The sequence below is a fragment of the Camelus ferus genome, chromosome 8 (genome assembly GCF_009834535.1).
Source record: "Camelus ferus isolate YT-003-E chromosome 8, BCGSAC_Cfer_1.0, whole genome shotgun sequence".
In the NCBI taxonomy this organism is placed as follows: domain Eukaryota; kingdom Metazoa; phylum Chordata; class Mammalia; order Artiodactyla; family Camelidae; genus Camelus; species Camelus ferus.
The window spans coordinates 44,586,784-44,613,499 of NC_045703.1; the positions used below are offsets into that span (position 1 = coordinate 44,586,784).

Genomic DNA, 26,716 nt, shown 5'->3' on the forward strand with positions numbered 1-26,716 from the left:
TTTTCATCTCTATATCTTTGAAATCTATTAATTTTTATAACATAGGTTATATATTCAATACATATTTAGTGGATGAAATTTAAAAAGAACTTTAACCAAAAAGATGAAACAGTAGTACAAAGAATAGAGTACTGTTTTATGCTCATAAAAATAATATGCAAAAAGGTGGCAGAATTATAGCTCTAAAGAAAGATCACGTAAGAAAAACAAAGCTATATAACAACAAAACTTTTGACTGGCAGTTGCTGAACTTATACATACTAGCCAGTGTACTTAACCCAGATAAGAGAAAACTAAGATCTAAGAGTTTTCCAGTTATCTATTGCTGAGTGACAAACCACCTCAAAATTAGTAGTGTAAAGCAACTACTTTAATACGTTCACAAATTTTTCAGGTAAATAACTTGGACAGAGTATTGCAAGGATGGCTACTCTTTACTCAGTGATATCTTGGGATTCAGCCAGACAGACATGAGTGATTGTGGGTAAATTGAACAGCTGGAGGCTTCTTCACATGCATGTCTAGTGCCTGGAATGCAATAACCCAAAGGCTAGACTCACCTGAGACAGACAACCAGAAATCCCACACATTACCAATGTATGTGGTTTGGGCATCCTCCAAGCCTGGTGGCCTCAGGGTAGTAGAACTTCCTTCATGACAGCTCAGGGTTCCAATAGAATGCGTACCCAGAAAATAAGGCAAAAGCTTAATGATGATTTGTGACCTTACCTCAGAAGTTGCACACAGTATGCCATTGATCAAAGCCATCACAAACCCACCCAGATTCAAGAGAGAAGGCAAAGACCCCAATGACTCTCAATGGATGAGTGTCAAAGAATCTGTAACCATATGTTAAAACCATTATAACAAAATAAAACAGGCCAGAAAACATGTTGTCCTAAGTAAATAGTATTTGCGAACACATGTAGAGATGTAGAACTGAAACCAAGACTCAGAATCTCTGGCATTATCTTCACTTTGGCCTTGGGCAGGTCTCATACCTTCTCTAGTGTTCTTTATGAAAAAATAAGTGCTTGGGGCCTAAAAAACTTCTCAAGTCCTGTTGGAGAGGAAATAAATGAAGTCAGTAAGATTTCCATCAACTTCTTCATACGTGATTACTTTCAGAAATACTGCTGTAGACTCTAAAATGATGGGAGGCCATTCATGTTATCAATGTAGGCTTATTTATCATTGAATAAATGAGTCCTGAAAGTCAGACAGCTAGTCACAGAGGTTTGCTTTATTATCCACTTTTAGTGAATTTCTAAGAAATACCTAATATTTTAAAGTTAAATCTATCACTTCCAAGAATTACATGAGTGGCCTAAATGATTTGATTTAGGAGAGAAATAAAGGTCCATGTTTTTACGTCTCAGCAGTTAGGGTATGGATTCACTCAAAGAGGTGTTTTCCTTCTTCTCCCCCACTGGGAAGAGAAGTTTGCTGTTAAATGGACCAGAGAGCTTATGAAGTTTTGCTGTTGCCATTTACAAAGTATGTGAGGTACTACACGTTTAATTGGAAATGTTTTGTATTAGTCATTAGTAGCTGGAGATAGCCTTCTGTTTTAACTGATAATACAGATCCCGTGCTTTCCCACATACCCAGATATAAATGGTAACTCAATGAGAAAAACTGATGAGGAGCCTGAAAATTAATGAGACATAAAATCTTTTGACTCTGACCTTGAGGTGCAATTTGGTATTTATGATGTTAAATTACTTGCCTTCTTTTAAATAGAGAAACAGCTGGTCTGTGTGGGAGGGATGTTCAGTTATGATTGAGAAGAGAAACAGCAGAGATTTAAAAACCTTTAGAAACAGTATATAAAATAAAGTACATACTACAAAATTCAATGCAATATGTTAATGTTCAAAGGATGCATAAATATCACCCCCTCAAAAAAAAAAAAAAAGTACACAATTGCTGTGCTGATGTGAAAGTGTGTGAAGAAAATAAGTGTCCAAAGCTTGAAAAATATTTGCATCCCCGTGAGAGTGTGAGACAGTGTGTGTTTCATGTTGGGATTGATGGGATTGCTTTTATGCCCCTCTTTGAACTCTTAGCAGAAACTTTGGAGTGTCCTGAGGGTCCGTCTGCCTTTGTATGGCAGGAACTCTGTTTTCTTAGAAAATAGTAAAGAACAGTTTGTACTTCCTTTGTTATAAAATGGTACCTACAGTTTATGGGAATTGAGGAACTTGGTAGAAAAATCACAAACTTTCTCGTATACCTTATAAGAAATGCTAGGCTTTATTTTTAAATTTTGGGTATTGCTTTTCCCTGATTTCTGGGTTTTCTTTGTATTTCTTTTGAGTCAAGGAGTCCATAGTCTGACCAACTTTTAATATATGACTGATGAAATTTGTAGACTACTAAGGAAATTTTCGTCTAATGATTTTTCTACAGAAAACAAAAAGAAATGAGGTGAAGGCAGACCTAAAATACTGTGTAATATATTTACCTGAATGCAATTATTTCTGCAGACTAGAGAGTTTCATGATTGGAGCAAGAGGTCTTGAACACTTAATTACATTATTTCAGTCAGAGAATTTTAGAACTAAAGGTATCAAGTAGTAAAAGTGTACATATGGGTAGCCTTCCAAAATATGGTCATAAATACTACTTCATAGAAATCTCAAACTAATACAGTAAAATAGCAGGAATATTGTTGAAATTTGCACAGCAGAGATGATGATTTTAAAGCTCTTTCAGGTGAGTATTTGGAAAGTCATAATTCTGCAGAATACTCAGGAGCTGAGACATGTCAGCTCTTTTCGCTTCTATAATCCAAGTTTGGTCTTGGTTTTGTTCTCCAGAAACTAATAATTTTTTTTAATTACATGTCTGATTTGAGCAAGGCTGGCTAACAAGTCTCCTGACTGCCTTTTCTTTACTTTTTCTCAGTATTGCTCTTCCAGAAACTTTCCTATATATATTTCCAAAGCATCCTTTATAAAATGCACTTTCTAACTGAATTACTAGGACCATTTTCTCATGCTTGAATCCCAAATATTTGACTTCACTCAGGTATTCCAGCTAGTGATGCTGATTGATTAGTTATTCCATCTGATAAATTAAGAGTAAATATTATCAAAATAGTAGCTGCCATGTATTTTGGGGTTAACTCTTATTTTCCCTATTTCTGTATTTCTTTTTATGTATATATATTATACATGAATATATATATATTTTTTCTCATTTTACACAAATGGTAGCATGACATATACATTATAAAAGCACATTATAGTTTTTATTTAATATAATGAAGATAATTCCATATTAATGGGTAAAGATTTTTCCTGATCTATGTATAGAAATATATTTATTTATTTACTTTTGGTTCATTTTATTTTGTTGAACAGATGCACTTAAATTTGTTCAGCAGTCATAAGAGAGGTTAAACATCAACTCCAGTGCTAGGTCAGGAGGTTCAAATCTAGCTTCATCATCTACCAACTTTATAACCCTGAGAAAGTTATGTAATCATTCAGTGCTTCAGTTTTCTGATCTTTAAATGAATGTAACAATAATAACAATATGCCTAGCTCATAAGGCTGTGTGATTATTGTCTTGAGGATTAAAGGAGCCATATGAAGCCACATTGCAGTGGTTGCCATCTCCATGATGCTGCTGCTGCTGCTGATGTCTGTTAGCAATCACTGTCGATGGACAGGAGCCTATTTTCAATATTTTTCTAGTACAAACATTGTTGCCATGAATAATCATGTGCTTCCCTATATCTTACATGTGCAAGTATAACTATTGGATAAATTTCCAGGGGTTAAACTGCTATAACAAAGTGTATATGCGTTTGCACTTTAAATGGATATTGTCAAATTGATCTTAAAGAGCCTCAGTTTCCTCCTGTATACATCATCATCATCATCATCATCATCATCAGAATACAGTACAAGATTTTTGGAGAGTAAAACTGGTGTAAAAAGTGCTGTTGAAATTCTAAAGTTTCATACAAATGTTTGCTTGATTTTATAAGGCTTAGTTAATTGGGTCCCCTTAATTTTGGAGACCTACCATAATTTTATGTTATGTATATCTTGCTTAAAAATGTGGCAGATATTTTTGTTTTCAAGCTTAAAAATATCCAGATCATTCTGATTTGTTGCAATGAAGTGAAACTCAGAGAATCTTGCTCTGAATGGTTACAAAATTTTGGAGATTGTTTTATGCTGTGGCAACAAGAACAAAAGCAATGCTAGCAGCTAACCTTTATTAAACACGTGTAAACTGCCAAGCACTCTTCTAGATTATTCAACTGAATTCTTACAACAACACTATGAGGCATTTGAGGAATTTACTATTGTATCAGGTCCATTTTTTTGGATGAAGATTTGAGACAAAGAGAGATTAAGTAATTGACTCTAGTCTACACACCTAATAAGTGGCAGATCTGACTGTCTTCCCCCCAGGAGCCTAGCTCTAGAACATTTTCTTTTTCCCACTGTGCCGTGCTGTCTCTCTGAAACTGTCTATACAGGTAGTTTTCTCTTGATAAAATACGTTGCTTTTTTCTATAAATTCTTTATAAAATCACAGAACAAAGAACAGGTGTATATGATGCTCATTACCATTCTGGTGCTCTGCAGTAGAAATTGCGAAGGGTTACCCTGATATTTAATCAACCAGCTATTAATAAATTAGCTGTAAAACTTAGCATGGTGGAATTGCAAGTTGCCTGGTGATTTCAGGCCTAGTCCAGTCTTTCATCAGCATTCCTTCTCCATCATCCCAGACAGATGCACCTCTACTCATGTATCTTTGGGGATATGGATACCTTACAAGGTAGCTCATTCCATTTTCAACAGTTCGGGATATTAGAAGTTAATTTTCACACTTGATCAAAAATGTCCCTTCCCCCCATGTCCTTATTTAGGTTCAATTTGTGTGCTACAAACAGAGCAAGTTTTCTTCCTATCATAAATGCTAGACCTTCAAACATTCAAAGAAAACAACTATGTTTTCCTAAAGTCTTCTCTTTTTAAGGTTGAATATTCCCATTACCTTTCTAAAACTTTTGCTCATCTTTTAAAGCCATTGACATCCTGGTCACACCTCTTTGAATGAACTCTAATTTGTCAGCTACTCTCCTAAATGGCATTGTCAAGAATGTGCTCTGACTAGCTATGATCACAGATGGATCGCTGTTTCCTTTAATCTGTATGCGAGGTATCTTCTTAATACACAGAGTACGTTGTTTGCCAGTATATCAAAACTTATTGAAAATGTATTTATGACTTATAAAATATGCATTAGTGGGTGCTGGAAATTGCACTATTATCCTTGCATGTAGAAGCTGGTGAAAAGTAATGGCATATACTTGCTTCATGTGTGTAAATGTCTAAATGACATGAATATTGATTTTTCTCTTTAACTGGAGATCAAACTTCCCAATACTAAATGTTCCTTATTTTAAAACAGACGCATTTATAGTTTGCCAGTCAGCAGTACAGTGAGTTCCTGTCGTAAGCTCAAATCACCTAAGGGCTCAAATAGACATAGCTTCTTTGGTTTGTTTTTAGGACTGATACAGATAATAGAGAAACCAATAAAGGCCTACTTTAATAACAACCGCAAGATCTCATAGGAGTAGTACAAATTTGTCCAAGCTTTTTTATGCCTTCATACATTGAAATGATATATGATGTTGAATATGATAAAATTCAACACATATGTACCATCTAGCATTTGAAAGATACTTATGCAGAGTACCAGGGGAAACATTAAAATGTGAATAAAATCTGAATCCTGCCATCACTGTGATCTTTCAGAAACCCAAATATTTTCAAATGCATTTAGAATCATGAAATAAATATATTATAATTAGGTTTTTAGTGTGAATTGTGTATATATTTAATTTTGAAAATGTATTAAAGCAGTATGACTTACAATGTTTATTAAATATATACTTTGTGGTAGGTGCCAGATGAGGAATTTAATGTGTATTTTCTCATTTTATCCTCAGAACAAAATTCTTAGGTAGGTGTAGTTCAGCTCATTTTATTGAAAATTAACCAAGACTCTGAAAGCATAAATAACTTTCCCAAGGGTCATACAGCAATTTAAAGGCTGAAGCAGGATCCAGACTCAAGTCTGGAAAATCTGCAGGAGTGGATTTGACTTTTTGTGTGATTTATATTTGATTCCCATATTAATAGGCATGTCAGATAAGAAACACACTTTTTTATCTGTTCATTCTGGGAAAAGGTACTTGAATGTATTTTATTAGTCTGTTGATTCTCCTCTGGGATGTGACTTAGTTTCCTTTGAACATTTGGGAATCTTTTCTTCTAAAATGCATAATTAGCTTCTACTGCTGTAATAAAGATTCACCTACAGAGTTCACAAATGAGGGGAGAAAGAAAAGGGAATAGTGGTAGATCAATTTAGCATCAAATCACAGTAGTATTCCAAGGTGTTTGGCTTCGGCTTTTGAGAGAATATAAGTTGACTGCGATTTCAAAATAACCTCTTTAAAAATAATATAACCTAAAATTAATTGAGTTTATTTAATCACACAGCACTTCCAACCTGTTTAGTGTTGCTCAAAGTATTAACTGTTAGAATTGCCTTTAGGCAGATGAAAACTCTGTTTACTATACTCTTGTTGCTACTTTCAGAATAAGAGGGGGAAAGGCTATACAATAGCCATATACTGTCCAAAGTAGTGAATGTAATTATAAGACAAAATACTTAAGCAGTAAGAGAAATGTTAACTAAAATCCTCATTCACATAGAAAAATAGCAATACTGATAACTCTTTTTTACAGTGTTCTCATAAGTTTTCCACAAGGATTATATATTTTGTTTTTATTCATTTGTCATCTATGTGAAAATAGTTAAGTCTGTTTCTCTTTAACTTAATGGAACTTGGATTAAAATGCATCCTGTTACTTTAATCAGCATCAGTGTTGTATATCATGAGCATGCAGTTTTATGTTTTCTTGGCAGAGAACTTAAAAGAAAATTAAGCCCCAGTCAGTAAGAAACTTATGTATATGTAAAACCATAATTTGTGGTTTATTTGATTAGATCAATGTTTAATTATGTATTACATGTATTTTTTGTACTGAATATTTACTCATAAATTAATCTAACCCACAGCAAGAGTACTAATGGAACCTTCCATCCAAACATAATAAGTAAACAGAAGACAAACAGCTGTTGCAGAGATCTTATTTTTGAGTCTCAGCTTGATAACAAAAAGCAGTTGGGAGAATTTGGCTGCTACCATTTACTCACATCTGTTCAGACTTCTGTTTCAACTCAGGACTTGGTCAGTGCATGTCACAAAGTAGCACGTAGTTCTCTAAGTCAGAGAACTTTGAGAGAATGCAAAATGTATGGGATGTTGTATTTCTAAGCACTTCATCATCCTCTGTGTAATGTTTAGTAAATCTATCCATGAGGTGTTTTTTTAAAGTACCCCACATGGATCTAAGTGTTTGTAGAAAATATATGAAAACAGGAAAAACAAAATAAAACAAAGCAAAATTAACCCTTTCATTGTACTTTAAAAAAATTTGATCTCTCTACCTCTGGACTTCTTGTTATATGAGAACCACTAATTATCTGGTTTTCAGTGGCAACCGAAAACATTCTTACTTGATCAAACCCTTTAGTTCCATTTACTATGAATCATAACTGAGTATAAGGAAAGTATAACTGGGCCTTACTGTGTTACACAGGAGACAGAAAGCTTATGTTGAAGATAGGTTGGCATTATTCAAATGAATAAACAATTAATTTAACAAAAATTCATATGGGAAACTGATGTTGATGTCTCAATTCCTCTGGCTGTGTCTGTCATAATTATTTTGTTTTCCTTCTGCCAATCAAAATCCGGTAATAAATGCCTCAACATTATTAATAAGAAACATTGTATATAAATATTGGCTAGGAGGTAGGTTGTGAGAATTTGGAAGAGCAGGGTGAAAGTTGGGGAGAATAAATAAGTTTGAGTAGTTCCACCTGCAGTTGGAGGGCTGGGCTGCAAGGACACTGATTTGTCAGTTAGTGAGTGTTATGTTGAGGGAATGAGTCTCTCTGGTGGGTGGCCACAGAACTCTGTCCTTGGCCCTGTCACATTCATGATTTCCATCCCTACTTTGGATACTTATGAACTTGAGATGGTACCAAATACAAAGAAATGCAACATTATTTTATCAGTTTGGAAGTAGCCCAGTCTAAAAAGAAAAAAATCAGGAGAATGAAGAGGAGGAGGAGCAGGAGAGCAAGGAGAAGCGGGGAGATGGAGTGTCTAAAAGGAAGGAAAAAAGGCAGGAAAAGCAAGCAGATAGGAAGAAAAGAAGACAGGAAGGAATAAGGCGGGCAGGCATAAAGTAAAGTTCCTCAAGATTTTCTTCTTTCTATCTTCTGGACTACATAAAGCAGCCTCTTGCCTTCCAAAGCAACATTTCTAGAATAGATTGTCTCTGTTTGACACCCACAACTCCTAGCCCATTTTCTATGGGTAAAGATGATGTCCCTTTAAGACTGCCCATGTAAATTCTGCCTGTTCTTTAATTCAACATCCCCTTATATCTGTTCTAAGTCTAGTTATCAAGCTTTGAAAAGAGAGAAATCTGCTCATATCTCAATGTTATAAATATGTGGAAAAGTGTAATAAAACCTGAAGTGGAATACTTTTTCTATTTTGAAAGAGAGCTCCATGAATAGATCATTAATAAACACTTAAATGGAAGGGATGCCTTTTCAGAGTTTAAGGCTCTGGGATTTTGGAATCTAGAAAAATGAATCACTTACCCTCTTTGAGATACTAAGTTGAAATTGGCATATGTTTCATTTATCCTGCTCTTATTACAAAACCTCTTCCTCATTTGCTTTTTGTATATACCTCCTGAAATATTTGCTCTGGTAAGAAAAGCAAATATTAGGTTTTATACCCCATTTCGTGGAGTAAGAGTGATGATGTTCTGACATCAGAGAACCAAATATTCTAGGCTTATTTTTCTGAAGAGAATTTCCTTGCAGATACATTGTCCTTCATAGATCACCCATCCTTCACCTCTCAACTCATATTTCTTGCATTAGGGGGGAAAAAGAGAGAGGTTAGAACACACACAGCCTAATACAAAATACTTTTGTAAAGCTTAGTTTTATGAATTACCTTTAGCCTTTTCCACTCACGAGAGAAAACTTTCCTGCCTCATTAAATCTTTAACGCAACATGCTGCATGCACACTACATTATTATGTGTGACATTAGGTTGTATATTGCATAGTAACTATAATGTTACTTGCAAACAAGCTGTTTCTTTTCCCTGAAGGTAGAATTAAAACAGGTACTCATGGGAAACAGCTACATGCGTTGTTCTTTTCTTAATGGGGTGAACGTGAGGATCAGGAGTGTGGGGGGGGGCTTAGCACCGAACCATTTCCAGGAAGGGATGGTGGGTGCTGCTCTGTTTCCTTGAAGTGCTTTTGCAATCTGATACCTGAATCTCCCCAAAGAGAATTTTGCTTAAGATAAGGGGAAAGGTAAAAGGCTAGGTCTTTCGGAACTCTTATGGAATGAAATATTCTCATTAAATTCATTCTCTCTTTGTGTTAAAAAGGGATACAACTTTCATCGCTGGTAAATATAGTGTAATCCATCCAGTAGATGTAAGAATTGCCCTAAAGCAAACTGGAATTGCGCTTATTTCTACCTGAGGAAAAGCATATTTCTCAACCAACAGAATGATGACAGCTTAGTTCCTATCAGGAGAAAACAAAATGTCCTATTGGCTGTACATGCCATACTCTGTTAAAATTGCAGAAATCAATGTTGTCCCCCAAGTTGACTAATTTGAAAATCACACGTATAAAATTAAGTTGAATCCACAAAGTCAAAAGTTGTGGAGGGTTAAAGTTATGCACAGTACGTATAAATTATGAAGGCCGTGTGATGTATTGTTAGAATTCTTTGATGTTATTGGATGAGTTGGTTTACATAGAGTTCTGCCTATTCTAAAATCCTTTAGCCCTCTTATTTGTTGTGGTTGCCACTAACTCCTCAGTAGAATTTAATAATATTACTGAAAGAACTATTTTTCCCTTAGTCTTCTGACCAATCAAACATCAGCCAGGCAAAGAAATCAAAGTCACGTTTAAATGATCAGAGAACTGTAGGAAAGAATTTCAGCAGGAAAATTACTTTAAACAAATCTAAGTAGCAGAATAGATAGATATAAAAAGAGGTTAGATTGGGCGTTCCAAAACTTTTTCAATTTGTGATGCTCTTAGTGTGTCTCTATTTTTTTCACAATGCCTCCTAGACCAACTGAAATATGCCACAGCAGTTAGGGCTAAATAACTTAATAAATATTTATATTTTAACAACTTAGTAATTATTTTAAAGTGATATAAATTTAGACAATATACTAACTTCTTTTCTTCATAAATAATCACAATCGTACTAAGAGGTTTTTTCCTTGCTGGATGATACTCAAGTTCTCAAAATCTAGAATCAGATCAGGCACTGCTAACTTTATTTTCTGTTTCACATTGAGTTTTGTACAATACTTAGTTTTTATCACAGCATTCACTGGAAACTTTAACAAAGATATGACATGGCTGGAAGTGCAAGTAAACAAAAACATAGCTCAAAATTTTGAGAACATCTTTTAAAAGAGTATAGCATTATCTAATGTTAAAATTGTGAACTACCTCAAGCTAGTTGCGTGACATCCAACAGATATATAGTATTGCTGTATTTCCTTCAAACATTTACGGCATCCCACAGTGCCTTTGTGAGTCTACTGCAATGCCCTGGGGCGCCTCTGCACAGAGCTGGTGAATAGGGGGCTAGATAGATCCTAGAAAGTGTTGAAACTGCACAGAAACTTGAGTATTGCAGATCCCAAGGCCACTGGAGCTTCTCCATTAGGGAAGCGCAGTGACAGAAGTAATTGTTTATAAAATTTTCCCTAACAGGAAGACTGAAGTCAGAGAATTGAATTCAGATGCTTGATGAAGACCTAGTGAGTGTGATGTAGCAGTGAGAATGGAAAGTTAGACAAGAAGCATTTGAAGAGAATAGGATTGAGGCACTAATCTGATATAAATAAATAAAGTGAAATCATTATTATGTGGTACCTGTGGTTTCCAATTTAAAATAGAAAAACAAAGCAATTGGCTTGACCCAATCATGAAAGTGGGGAAATAATTGTCTGTTTCCTGGAAAGATCCAGATAATGAGATTAACTTTGGTTGTATCGAGTGTTTGATATGTTGTTGTCATTCAGTACAGGACTGTCATAGGCTGAATCATCCCCCCAAATTCATATGTCGAAGTGCTAACCCCCATAACTTCAGAATGTGACTGTAATTAGAAAAAGTACTTTATAGCCCAATCAATTAATTAAGTTAAAATGGGGTAGTTAATGTGGGTGGATTAGGGAATCCACTATGACTGTTGTCCATGTAAGAAGAGGAAACATTAGGACACAGACAAACACAGAAGGAAGACCATGTGAGAATACAGGGCAGAGATGACCATCTACAAGACAAGGATAAACCAACCCTGTTGGCACCTTGACCTCAGATTTCTGTTGTTTAAGGCCCCCAATCACTGATCCTTTGTTATGGCACCATGAGCAAATTAATACAGGGACACAGGATAGTTTGGAAGATACAGATCAAGGAACCAGGTATGAACAGAGTTCAATTCATGAGAGAGGAATGGAAAGACAATAAGAAAGGATAACCAACAAAGAGTAAGAGTCTTGGAGACATCCATACACTGAGTGTAGAATAAAAGAAAAATGTATCTACAAAGGAGACAGAGGTATGACTCTGTCATATTCCAGAGGAATAAGTATCAGAAAAGTTTAATACAGTAGTAGACTTAAGAACTATTACATGTCACATAGAGATTAAGAATAAAACTGAACAAAAGCCCATTAGTGATTGCTAGTTAAAGTTGATAAATGGCCTTTCAAGAAGCACTTTTAGTAGAGTACTAAGAGTGGAAGACAGGCTGCAAGTAGATAAAAAGGAGAGGTGGATGGGTAGAAATAAAGAAAATGAGTGTTAATACCCCATATCTCAGAGTCTGATAGTGAAAATAATAAATAACCATAGATAATAGCTAGAGGAGACAATAAAGTAAATTGATGACTCACAGCCCTGTGCACATTTGATCTGATGGAGAGAATGAAGGTTGGGTTACTGAAGGAATTATAGGAGAGTGGGGAAGCAGGGATGTGGAAGAGCCAAGTAAAGATGCATTTGGAATATAGAGCAGTAGATAGATGGAAGAGAGACAGAATTCTTCATCCAAAACTATATATAGGAAAGGACAATTTATACTCTGAATATTTTCAGAGCTTTTCCCCCAATAAGCAATGTTTCTCAGAAAAGGAGGTGTTGTCTTATAATTGGCTCATTACAAAAACTCTCATACGATTGTATGTACTCTTTGGGGAAGACACATTAGCTGGAAACAACACCAGGAAATGCTTGATTTTATTGCTTATGAAGAGATTATATTATGGAGTTGAAGGAAAAATAGAGACAAAGGAGTTTAATAGAGAATAAGTAATTATTCCTAGGAGGTACAGCCTCTAAATTGAAGGATGGTATCTTAAGCAATCTTTCTTTTTAAAACTTACTTAAATGAGTACTTGACTAAGTGGATGTATAGAGATGATCGTAAATATATACCTAGGGTGAATGAAAAATACAATGACTTTAATATTATGGAAATGGATACTTGTGGCTTGGGGAAAAAACATCTGGTAACAGTATTATGCATCTATTTAAAATTGTTTTCACAACTTAGGTGGAAGTAAAATGGATTCACTCATGAAAAATGATTCAAAAGCTTGTTCTAAGGATGCCAAAGCATGGATATTAGAGATGCATAAAATAGTTTTGAACAATTTGTTTTATGAAATGTGAATAAGAAAGCAATTTTTCATAACTATTACTATTATTATTATAAACCCTCAGGAGAATAGGCTGAATTAATTCTACTCCTTAGTTCATGTTTTATTTATTACCATTGACCCACATAAAGCCTCTTTTTCCATGGAGTTATTTGTTTCTTTTTTCCCTCATTTCCACTCTCATTACTCTCCCATATTATATTATTTTACATACTATATGACTTTATAACTATTATAAATTGGTATGGAAAATACACTGACAAATCAAATATTGTAACAAATCAAACATTTTTCTATTACATCTTAAGTCTTAAAAACTTGGATATTCAAAATTACACACACTGTGGCTCATTTTATTGGCAAAATGGGAATCACCTTTAATTCTAAGTTTCTTAAATTAATCTAAGAAAGTAAGAATTAATTTAAATTGATATTTTTCCTTTTTTATTTTTAGGGAAACATATTCCAGGAAAATAATAACATGTAATCCAAATTTTAAATAATCAAAATATATTTGGAAGCCCCAAAATTTGCAGTGTTAGAGATCTGTCCCAATGTCCTTCCCAAATTCAATCCCTACCTCCTACTAAATAAATGTTTTTTATTAATTTAGAAAATTCTGAAGAGTTCAGTCCTCTCTGAAATATATGAAGCATTCTTTTCTGCTGCATTTCCAGACTCCTCTCATTGAGAAAATGTCTGGCTGATTTTGAACAAGCATGCCATGTGAAATTTTGGAAGCTTATCTTAATAGAACCAAAAACCTTTTATATAGATTCACCCCTCATTACTCACAATAATGCCAAGTGCTATAGTCCAGGCAGATATTTATTATTTTATATGTGAAAAGACATTAGAGTAGGGCTATTTCTCAGTGGAGCAGGGGAATAAAAGTTTTCTGAATTTGAGTTCCTCATAGAGCTCATTACATGAGCTCTTAGAAGATGTTGAGTAGCTGCAATTTAAAAACCCTGTTTAATCAGCCATGGCAAGCGATGTTCCATTCCCTATGGAACAACCCTGAGAGGAATCCGGGTCCCTCCTCCTCCATCCAGAGCATCACCAGGAATTGCTTTGTGGTCAGGGTCCTCTGTGAGAGGCCACAGAGAGCCAACGGCTGCGAAGCTGGGTCTTTGCTTGTCAGCATGGAGGAAATGGCAGAATACAAATCATCAGCTTTGTTTTATGAATGTCTATTTACAATGCTGGGGTGGAATTTTTTAAAAAGCACTGCAGCATTTGCATTGAATCTGTCACTCAAGCTCCAGTGTTGATTCCTGTCCTGTAAATGATCTTGCTTTCCTATTATTTTTTTCCTTTCTACAAGGTTACTGTCAATGTCAAAAGATGTAAACCTCAAGCATATGTTGTATGGGGCTCAGCGTGCATATTGGAAGGAAAGAAGTTTGTTTAATGAAAAGTGATAACAACATTTATTCAAACTAAGCATATTTGATTGCATAGGGGAAAGTATATCTTCTTTAGGAGTTTTGATTGAAGTTTATCATAATAAAAAGTTTATGGTTTTCTTTTCCTTTAACCAATAACATTTCCCAGGTTAGCTTACAGACTGTGTAAAGTGCCTGTGAAAAGGAGTGTTGTCTTTGTTCAAAGCGTTTGGACCTGTAGACAATGAGTGACCCTCAGGGATGGGTAGAAATCTCCCAATTTTAACAAAGATTCTTCTCCATTTGGGAATTGTAAAGCTCAATCTATAGACTAGGAAAATAACAGGAGGGACTGTGTTTGGTTCCATGGAACTTAACCTATTTCAGCAAGCCCACAATACTGGGGAAAATAATACATGAATTCATATTTGTGTCAGGCTTGCCATTGATGGGTAAGGTTCGTATAAAGGTTACTCCTAAAGAAATATCTCTCATTCTCACTCGGCACACTCATGATTTCTATTTCTTCCAAATCCTGCCCTCTAAAACAATAAAATGATTTTAAAATAATAAGTAAAATATGATTTAATAGCCCATCTCCTGTCCTGTAATGATTACACATATCCTCTCTTGTAGCTTACAGCAGCTGGAGGACAGTTGACATTTACCATATCCTACAACCTTGAAGAAGAGGAAGAAGATACAGAACGCATGCTCCAGCTTATGATTATCTTAGAGGTAGCGTATGGAGAGCATCATTTATGTTATGTTAACTGCTTTACACTCTTACATTATTTGAGGTTATTCCTTACTTGGTTCATTTAACATTAATTTACATACTACTAGAGAAAAATATCATGTCTTGGGGATTTTTTTATGGCAGGCTTATGTTTCACTCTGAGACATACGTAGAAGACTGAGTATATTTATTGGGTTTTAATGATAAAGAAGATTTTTAGAGCAGGCTTGGAATTTAAATTTAAGATTTAATTACCATGTTCCCAAGAATATAAGGCTACTGAAAGTGTTTAGGCAAATAGCTGATGTATTTTTTCTATCTCTCCTTGCTTCCAAGTAGATTTTATTGTTTATTTCTTTTGTATTAGGCAAAAGTAAATGGAAAAGGAAACTTGTTTATTTAGGTGCAGTTAAATCTTGATTTCAAAACTGTTAGTTTAGGTAAGAAAGATACAGGAGAAGCTGCTTTCAGGATTTGGAGGGCCATAGGCAATACCCAAATGTTGGAAGCTTAAATTTATCATAAGGGCTCTCTTTCACACTTTCTCATACTGTCCCTTTCACATAATACACACCCTCCTCTCGACTCACACATACTCAAAGGCACACATTTTATGCACCCGTGTGATTCCAAAGGGGTCCATGTTGATTTAGCACCAGACTCTGTTTTTTATCTTGAAAGTTTCACGTATCTGAATCAATACCAAAAAAAGTCTTCCCTGAAAATGAATGTTTCCAGTATTAGATGAAGTGATATGGGTGATATATATCAGGAGGTTCTCTAAATGTAAAATTTTGAGAAATTATATATTATTAATATGAATGAACTAAGATAAAAGTTTAACCTAAATGATAATGATGGTGTTTTCCTATCGTGAACATTAGACTACAGGGTTTTCTCTTGTTTTTTGTTTTTTTCCCAGATGGAAGAATCCTTTAAAACAGTAGCTTAATACAACTTTGGGGGAGGAAAAAAAACTATAGTAGCTTAATACAATGTTATAAGTTTTCTTTCCTATTTTCCTATACAACCCACATTCACCATAAAATAGCATATTTGAAATATACAATTTTTGTGCACTTCTGTAAAATAGAGGTATCTGTAATCACATATTTGTATGAGTTGCCAAGTATTTTTTATTTTAGTTAATGGGGGAAGCAAAGTCATGAGTAACCAAAAAGCTTATACTTTGTAATTCATCTAGTTAAAGCTACTATTTAAATTGCTTTCTCTGCCTTTCATACATACCAGAAATATGCTTAATGACAGGGGAAGCCAACCTTAAATTAAAACCCTACTGAGGATAATCCACAAAGTGGAGAATCCAAATACGGATACTTTTTACCCCTTTATACCTTTTTTTTTTTTTTTTTCAGAGTTTTACCCTTTTTTACTTTCTTTTCCCTTTAGGGAAATGACTTGAGAATCAGCACAGCCCAAGATGAAGTGTATTTGCAACCATCTGAAGAACATATAAAAGTATTGTTACTTAAAGAAGAATTATTTACCATACATGGCACAAATTTCCCAGTCAGTAGAAAAGAGTTTATGACAGTGCTTGCGAATTTGAAGAGAGTCCTGATACAAATCACAAACAGCCTTGAGATGGGTGCCATCTTCAGGTAAGCTCAGGAACTGCATCTCCCAGTGTTTACACCTTTACCTTGGGGCAAACATACATGTGCTATGAATGACTTTGAAGATTCTTAAGGTTTACTGTCTTCAAACAGTAGATAAGAAAGGAGCACTGGTTTTCTGAAAAGTGTTTCTATTAAGCTTTTAAAATTTACCTACCCAGAATGGATTTGTCTGAATCCTTTTTTAGTATTGATTATTTTTTCACAATTTTGCCAGAGCATGCAATAAAAATGATCTCCATACTGAGAAATGCTATACTGGAAAACAGTTTCCTTCGTGATGGCTTAGATAGTGGGAAACTGAAGTGATGTAATTCCAGGGTATCCGTGTTCAGAAAGTGGTTTGTGAAATATTTTCTTCCATTAATTAATTCAATAGTTTCTAACTTAATAGTATATAGTTTGTAATAAGAAATATAAGCACCTTCACTTAAGTAACCAAAAGTCTTTTATAAAGCACTGTAATACGGTAATGATTGCATGATATAAAGGAAAGTATGAGCTTTGGAGGCAACCTGACTAGGAATTCAATTAGTTCTATTGCTTATTATGTATGTGACCTTTGGCAAGTGGTTGGTCCTTGGGAAAACTTGATTTCTTCAAATGTAAAGTGGAGATAATAGTGCCTACCTTTCAGGGTCGTTGTGAAAATCACATGGGATAATTTTGTGAAATGTTCATTACCTAGAACACTTTCAAAGGTTAGTTCCTTTTTGTTCTCCATTTTTTTCCTTAAAGAGATCACTCCCTGACTTGAGCCAAAGGTGGTCACGTGAGACTGATTGTCAGCTGCTGTGCTTTCCATTGATAAAACAGTGACATATTTGTCTGACAAAATGTTAACTCCAGCTGTTAAAACTGCCTGAATGAGCTCTTTCCTTTCGCTGTGTCTACTCCAGTAGTAAATAACACAAGCTATCATGGCAATCTTTTCCTAAATTAGATTGTTAGATGATCGAATATGAACCAAAACTAACAACGGATCATACCCATAATCAAAGCAGTGTCTTCAAAACTGGTTTATCTGCAAGAGGGTTTTTTTTAATTGCTGATGTCTCCCGCCCATCATTTGCTTGTGCTGCCTAGTTTGTCTTCCACTTGTAGTATTTCAACTAAGTGTAATCATCATTACGATCTCCCGAAGGAGGGAATTGCAGATTCATAAACCACTACCAAACAATGTACCTCTTTTGCATAGTCAATTCTGCTAGAAGCTGGGTTAAAATGCCATGAAGATGAGAAGCAATATTTAGGAATTAATTATGTTTTTTCACATTTAGTAAATAGAGATTGTCATGATGCTTAAAGAGTACAAACAGACTCATCCTCTGGCTTTCAAATTAAATGACAACCACATTGACAAAAAGTGGCTGGGGGCTTATTTATTTTTGTCAGCATTGCTTCTCAGACTAGTTAATCCAAAGGCATTTCCCCCTGATTCATGTCAGATAATTTCAGTGTCTACCCATCTTAATCATTAGTTTTCATTTGAGTCTTCTGAGGTTTTCCCATATGTGAGCGACGTGTTCACAGAGCATGGCTGTGGGCCCTGTCATAGGAACTCATCCAAGTAGATGTCACTTTCTGCAGCCTACATTACATAAGGCACAGTGGCTCACAAAGTAAAAGCCATGTCAGATTTGAAACTCCTACCCATTTCAGGTGAGCCAAAAGTCAGCATGAATCCTGAGTTGGTAAGCTTGTTATATTTTATTTATCTCTGATCTACTAGTGGATTGAGTCATGTTTGTAAAACATCACTTGAATTGATTTCAACTTGTCTTGCACAGTAGGCTTCCAACTTGGTACACATCTTGTGTGCCGACACAAGTAAATTGAAGCTATCGCAACAGAAATGCATGTTTAGATTTATTTAAGGAGGATTTACTTCCATGGTAGTTCTCTTGGCAAATAGGCTTATGTTCCCCCAGCCATGGAGGAACTGGGATTGAATAGTCGGAGAACTTGGCTGCAGGTCAGGATTTTGACTTCTGTTTTCAACTTAGATATTTAATAGTTGTAAACATAAGTGTCATTTTGACCTCTGGATTTCAATCACGTCGTCTGTAAAATAAGGAGGAGGAGAATTGCTTGCTAACTTCAAAAGGTCTCTGTGAGAATGGGATTAGAGGACTGAGAAAACACTTTGCTAGTGGCAAATCAGCACACAAATCCAAAACATTTCTATCTGACCTGCATCATTCCAAGGAATACCATTTTCTCCAAGTACTGGTAAGACTTGGAGACATCTAGAATGAAGCATGTACTGATATTTCTAAAATTGTGGCAGTTTTTGCTGTCATTCTTTTCCAGAATGCCAGATACCCATACAATAAAATTAATTGACCTCCTTCTCATTGTCCTTATTGATAAGATGAAGATAAAAATGGAAAACTTTTTATTCTTCCTTTAGAATGTAAGAGAAATCGACTTAACCTAACTGTGCATCTTTCTCCTTTAAATTCTCCAAACCTTAGATTTAGTAGCATCCTTGATATTCAGCTCAAGCCAGGAGCCTATTCATCTTTCTTAAACAGCTGTTAGATATAAGACTGTGCAAAAAATAAATTTTCCTTATTCTTTATAGTAGACATTAGTATAGTTCATCAAATTTTCAATCTCCTTCTTTTAGAAGATTGCATTTCCCTAACCTTTGAGGGTAGATGTGTTCGTTGGACTTGGTATGGCCAATGAAATGTGAGCGGAAGTGATGAATTACTCCTCTTCCCCTTCCTCCATCCTCTGGAAGAGATTGAATTGCCAGTATGAGGCTCTGTGGAGCTCACTCAGCTACCAGAAGATCAAAACAGCCTGAGGTATTGACAGCACATGGAGGTCAGCTGCCCTGAACAGTTACCCAGACCTGTAGAGGATTTTACATGAGTAAACTTTAGTTTTCTGTTTAAGCCACTGAGAATTTGGGGTTGTTTGTTGCCACAGCATAACTGAGCCCATCATGATTTAACTGTGATATACCCCCATGTGTCTTTACCACTTGTAAAGAAATATGGAATTTCTTCAAGGCAAGATGTTTGCACATGAGTTTTAAGAGTAATGTTTTTGGTATCAAAAATGTTACACAGAATTTATGTAATAAGTAATCTAGAAAAATCTTTATAAACAAAGGAATGTTTTGATGATTATAGAAATTGTGTTGATAGTATACTTCTGCCTTTTGAAATTAATGATACAGGTAATCACATTTTGAAGAAATTATTATAATGAGGGCTCTAGGGTTCTTAAAAAGATCTATGTAACTTGTTATTGGTGAGAAGTTGAACCAGAATTTATACCCACTTGTGTTTTCTCCCCATTATCTTCCACTGCTTTGTAAAGCTATTCTGTAATATTACATTCATTCAGACTGCCGAAATTTACTGAGTGCCTTGCCTGTGTGTGGAAGTCTCAGTTCCTTTTTTGGTAAAATGGCAGAAACAATATCTAACTTTCAAGATTGAATCCTCAGAAAATGATGTATCTAAAACATCTGAACTGCTATTCAGTGTATGTTGGGAGGCAGTGCAGGGTGACAAACTAATCATTGGTTTGGAGTTTGAGTCTGTGCCGGACCATTTGCTAACTGTACTCTATAGACAAGGCACTTGAATACTCTGAGCTTCAGGTTCTTCCTTTGTAAATACGGGCAAAAATATATTGGTTTCATTGATATTTAAAGGAGAGGCCTCTCATGTTCCCATTAGAGTGCCTAGAAGACAGTAGACACTCAGTGCACAGTAATTATTATGATGTGATAGTTCTAAGCTAAATAAAAAGTAGACAAAGATGGATAAATGATTATTGAATTCAAAGAAGACATAGTTCAATGTGAAAGGCAGACATGTAGGTTTGTGATAATATAATACACAGCGCAATGGAAGTGTGTGTGGTGCAGACTAAGGAGGACTCAGGAGGAAGAGAGGAATTCTCATATTAGCATTTAATATATTTTTTTGACGAATGGTTGCAACAGCAGCAAATTCTGTCAGTTATTCCCCTTATTTCTTGTGAGGTTGAAAATGTTTGGAGAAAATGTCTAGCTTGTCCCCAGGTGGCCCACTTAGGCATTGACTAAGCTAGTGAGTGATTCTGTTGCCTCTTTAGGAATGGAGTAAAAATGATCAAGTCTCACAAATTGAGTAGTGTTTTGTGGAACTTCCACAAGAAAGAGACTAAAGGAAGTTCTAAGTCATCATCTTATGTTTTGCCAAAAATGAAATAGAACAAAGCACCTGAAAAGCAATGAAATCTTTATCTCTGGTGACTAACCCAAAGTAGCATTTACGTACAATTAAATGGAGGTTTTCCATATAAAACAGATGACTTGAAAAAAATAATTATTTAAAAGAGTTTAAGATCAAAGTCTTGTTTAAAAAAGAATTTGTTTTTATTTTCTCCTTTTTTTGTGAAGCATAACATATCTAACTCTGGTAGAAAACAGAGTAAAACAAAAATATTTAGAATAATCTTTAAGTCATTGCCAGGCCAGTATATCTGATGTGATATCCAATATTTTCAATACTAGCTTATATAATTATGTCTTTTCTCTTCATCCATCATTTTATCTGTATTTTCTACTGATAATAATGAGAACTAGCCAGCTAAAACATTTGACTTACTTGACAAATCTTTGACAGTTCATGCATCTCCAAATTTTAGAACTTTATTACTACCGGTGTTATGTATTTAAATGAATGCAGCCTGTATCAAGAAAAGAAAATGACCATATTGAAGGGAAAAAAAAAGAGTAAACTGCAGCCTTCTTCATGAGTAACACATAAAACTGTTAAACGCATTAAAATCTCATTTAACAAATAGCAAAACCTAATGAACATTGGGACTGCTCAGTGAATACTAATGTGGAATATTGCTGGGAAAGATGTTAGAGCGTTGAAATTTCTCATAGCTCAAAATGGTTACATAGATTAAGGAGAGGAACATCTGTTGTTTCAAAAGACAAATGAAAGTTGACAGTTCATTGAAAATATTTTTGTTTTTGTTTTGGTACATTTTAAATTGTTTCTTAAAGTAATTTGTTACTCACTTTTCTATTTTAAAGCATTGCAATATTCTTTATTTTTTGCTTATGAATTTTATATTGAAAATCCTGGGACTCTATCTATATACAATTGACCAGGCTGCTACTGCGTAAATTGTACTAGTCTTTTGTATGGTAATCAACGAGCATAGTCATCATAAAATCATCTAATTCTTAAAGTGATCAGAAATATGTTTGTCATATGATAGTCCATTAATTGCAGACAATTAGATGTCACAATAAATTCAGATGAGTTCTGGCCTTTGGCTTCAAGTCAAACGCTAACAGTTTTCAATTTATTTTCTTTGTTAGATCTCACAAGTAATTCTTCTTCTACTTACCTGATTTTATTCATCTGAAATGTGGATACTAAGCTTTAGTGTATCGTTTGTTATGGAGTATGTTACTCATTGTAATATAACTACATTCCATTCATCTATCCATTTGTTTATTCATTTATGTATGTATTTAGTCTTGTATCCATCTATCCACTATCCATCTGTCGTTCTATCCATCCATAGATCCATCCATCCAACGAAAATGACTGAGCATGTATTGAGGTGATCAGGCTAGATACATAGACGACACAATAGAATCTCTGTTCTTAAGGAGTAGCTCATAAGCTCATGTCAACATAAGCAAGGACTCTATTTTAGTAACTCTTCCAAACCTTATGTAGTGTTAAGAATTGCCACATCTAGAAATTCCACTCTTAGTCATATACCCCAAAGAAATTAAAAACAGGTACTCAAAAATACTTGTACACAAATGTGAAGGCAGTACTATTTACAACAGCCAAAAAGTGGAAATAGTCAAATATCCATCAACAGATGAATGGATGAAGAAAATGTGGTATATTCATACAGTAGAATACCCATAAAAATAAATGAAATACTGATATGTGCTACAACATGGAAGAACCTTTAAAACATTCTGCTAATAGAGAGAAGCCAGACACAAAAGGTCATGTATTATATTCAACCATTAGTGTGAAATATCCAGACTAGGTAAATTCATGGAGACAGAAAGCAGATTTACCATTGCCAGAGGTTGGGAGAATGGCACTCTATCAAGAGTGGCTGCTTGATAGGCACAGGGTTTTATTGTCGGTGAGGAGGACTAATGAAAATGTTTGGAACTAGAGATGGTAGTCACATAACATTGTGAATGTACTAAATGACGCTTTCAAGTGGTTATTTTTATGTTATGTGAATTTTACCTCAATTTTAAAAAATTGCAAGTGACACTACATATACAAGTTTATTTGGTGGAAAAAAAAAACGACCACCTGAATTAAAAAACAAACAAACAAACAAACAAACAATCTAACCTGAACACTGAAAAACAGTGTTTTTTTAATTCTTCCCAGTTTAGGACGTTCTGCCAGGTTGTGTAAACTGTGCCCCTGATGAAGAAAGCATTCAAGAAACAGCATCAGATGAGTCAACCTGTAGCTAAAGACAATTCACTTGTCTTTAGAGAACACCAGCTAGCACTCAGCCAGATGCCTGTCTTCTAAGATTTCAAGTTTATTTTCCTTTTCTACTTCTTCTTGATTATGTGTAAAATCATACATTTTCCGAGGTACTATCAAGTGTCTAGGATTAGTAAATTCAAGGTAAAAACAATATTTTAGAAACTTGCTGCTGAAAAGCTTACAACTTGGTTAAAGTTTGTCACTTTTGGAGATACATTAAATAAGGCCATTGACTTTGTCCTCTGGCTCAATTATAACATACATTATCAAATTGGCAAGCTCTTTGGTGATTGTGAATTGCCAGTCAATAGAAATCTACCACCACTAAACTAAACAAAACTAAAAATGCACGATCTAGCAAAAGTTAGCTGCATCTGTTTTGGGCTAAAAAATGTCATATTGTATGTTACAGAGATCTATCAATTGTTTTAAAAATCTATAATTATCATTATGAATCAATTGCAGTCATTTAATTTTGTGCTTTTAGAGTTCATTTAAAGTTTATTTAAAAAAATTAAAATGACAAAAATCTAGTTTGGGGGATGCAAGCAGTATTTTTTGTTTTTTGTCGTATTTCTCATAGTCATTTTTATTCGATTTCAACAGTCAATGTGAATATGCTAGGCATTTTATTATTTCTTGATATAGCATATCAATAAATTTATCTTCATTACTTCATTTAATCCTGTAATCAAACTCATGATATTTGTGCTCTTAAATTATCTCTGTTACATAGATGACAGTATTGAGGCCTAGAGATATTTCTAGATAATTTCTCTTAGGCTGTAAGACTGGTAAATGTTGGAGACAGGATAGCAATCTTGGTCTGACTCCTGAGTTTGTGTTCTTAACAAAGAAGATTTTAAATTTTCATTTATTAAAACATGGGGGAAAGTCAGTAAGATGCCAATAACATTTATTTAAATTATGAATATTTATTGTTTGCATCATTTTTGGAAAGAAATACACACACACAGTATACATATATACCACTAGGCAACATTTTTCAATTTGACCAGACCCGCTTTTTCCAGAAATAATGAATGATGCCAAATCCCTCTGTTGAAATCACCAGATTGACAGAAATACCAATAAAATGAAGCCCATAAATACAGAAAACAATGAATTTAATTTAGTCCCAAAACAATATAAGAAAATAGTCCTAACTAAATCAACCAAGCATTTGAGAAAGTTTTACTTTTACCTACCAACAAGCAGATTTATTGCTGAGAAAAAGCAACCAAATTAACTTCCATCTTTCCTTCCATTCTTTATTTTTTTTTTTTTTTACTGCCATCTTTTCTTTAAATTTCAAAGCTTGGACTGAATGTTAATATGGTGTCCTTCCTTTTTTCTAGTGTAAATGTTAAAAATGAGTCAGTCAGATGAATGTTTTCTGATTTAAAAATTCCTTCAACCATATTTTAAACTCTTTATCTCAGGGGAAAAAAAAAAGGAGAAATCAAGAAACATAGCCAAAAAACAAGAAATGAGTAAGAACGTTCTCATATCTTTTGAGCATTTGAGAGTGGAACTGATTGTGAGCATTTTTACCTGGGCTGACTTCACCTAATATGATGAATGGCCAGAGCTTCAAGTTATGGAGATTCATTTGCCTTTTTTCTCAACATAGATAATTTGCTTATATTTAAATCATCGTTTCTTTGCTCTTCCCCAGGAGATGTAACACCTAAGAGCTTGTTTACTCATTTACCATCTCTTTTCCCTCTTGCTCCAGGTTGGGCTCTGTTGGCCTTGAATCCGCTGTCCCCCATCCTACTGACGGAAGCACCGCAGTGGCTGTGGAAGTCTGCCAGTGTCCACCAGGGTACATTGGCTCCTCCTGTGAAGTAAGTGCACAGGAGTAGAGCCTCAGTGCACTCTGAGTTCCTTCAACATGACTTTCAATAAACTAGTCTAAAATAAGCTTAGGTTTTCATCAATGACTGCACAAATGGTAGTGTATTACTTAAAGAAGAAGCTCTAATGTCTACCAAGTCATGGCTTTCAAAAAGAGTGTTGCTCGTATAATGTCATCTTGAAATTGTGTTTCTTTTGGAGATATTTTGCCTTATGACATATAGCTAAAAATCTGATGTTTCTATAAATATTCATTTTATATTTAATCTGTTGATAAAATAGGATGAATGATAGCAGAATGATATTTCAAAATATTTTTCCTTCATTTCCACCTTTGTATTTACCAGCAATTTAGCACTACATCTTTTCTTTTCTTTTCTTTCCAACTTTTCCTCCAGTTTTTCAGTCCTGTGTACCACACTCTTTCTCTACTTTATCCCTAAGGATACAACCAAATCACAATCATCTGAAGGACTCAATCTTTAAGATGTCAAGAACATGATATATGGAAGAAATACCTTAATCTGGAAAATTCCCTATAAGTCTTTAATTTGTTTAGCACCTAAAGTTTGAGATATTTATTGTTGTCTCAGTAGTCTAGATTTATAATGAGATTAATGTTTCTTCCTTAATACCACAATGTGTCATATTAAGGTAATAACTGTTTTTTTACTTTTATGTATTTTCTTTAGGTGGTTTGAAAATTGATTTTACTTGAAATCTGGTCAAAAAATGTAAACACTATTTTCCTGATAGAGGGCATGGCTTGCAAATAAGTAGGAGGTTAAATTCTTTATGAATGGTGCCTTTAAGGGATCATCTGAGTGTGCCAAGATGTTCCACTTCAGCACACTGCCCCATTATGCCATTTACAGAAATACTCTAGGCATTGCTTTGTCAGTTCTCTTGTACTTTAAAATAATGCATGCTTCCAGGGCTTAGAGTCATATTCGTGACAAATGTGTTTTATTTAACTGGGCTTTAGACTTACCTATCTAGAAATAAAAATAAATGTATTTCATTGAAGTACTCGCTTTTCCAAAAAATCATATAGAGAAGAGAAAAATAACTAAGGAAATGAATTAGCTCTGTCAACCCAAATTTGATTTTACATCTAAAATACATGCTGTGTTTTATGAAACATATTCTTTTATTAAGAACCTAGCAGTTTTTATTTCAAACCAGGAAGCTCTCTTTGAACCTTTAAGTTCTTATTTCAATTAGAATAATAAGTACCTTGATCCTATTCTTGCTTTAACACTTATTCCTACTTTGCTTATTCTCAGTACTAGTCATCATCTTTTATACAAATTTCAAATGCCCATTGAATGTAAAATTGTCTGAATATTAGAATTATTTAATTGGCTATGCATTTTGTTTCTTCTCTTTCTTCAAAACTATTTACTAAGACTCTTTGGTAAATTCTGCACTAGATTCCATGGGGATCATCAAGAAGATTACATCATAATCCCTGTCTTAAAAAGCAAACAATCTGTTTACGGAGACAGAATAAATACCTATGAAAAATTGAATCATAGCACTATATGATTAGGGCACCAGTAAGTGGTACAGACCGTAAGTGCAATAATCATTCAAAGAGGTGAGTGATTAGAGTGGAGAGAGATGTCACAGAAAGTCTCCTAGAGTGGAAAAATCTCACCTCGGAT

At 34.5% G+C, this 26,716-nt stretch overlaps 1 protein-coding gene across 2 annotated transcripts in view; it reads left to right on the top strand.

Annotated features, from left to right (window-relative positions):
• LAMA2 (laminin subunit alpha 2) overlaps positions 1-26,716 on the top strand; it is a 516,055-nt gene that overhangs the window by 258,820 nt on the left and 230,519 nt on the right. For both annotated transcript variants that reach the window (XM_032484891.1, XM_032484892.1), the window contains exons 13-15: positions 14,938-15,039; positions 16,451-16,662; positions 24,928-25,039. In XM_032484891.1, the coding sequence (XP_032340782.1) occupies positions 14,938-15,039; positions 16,451-16,662; positions 24,928-25,039 (426 nt within the window). The remainder of the gene's footprint in view (positions 1-14,937; positions 15,040-16,450; positions 16,663-24,927; positions 25,040-26,716) is intronic.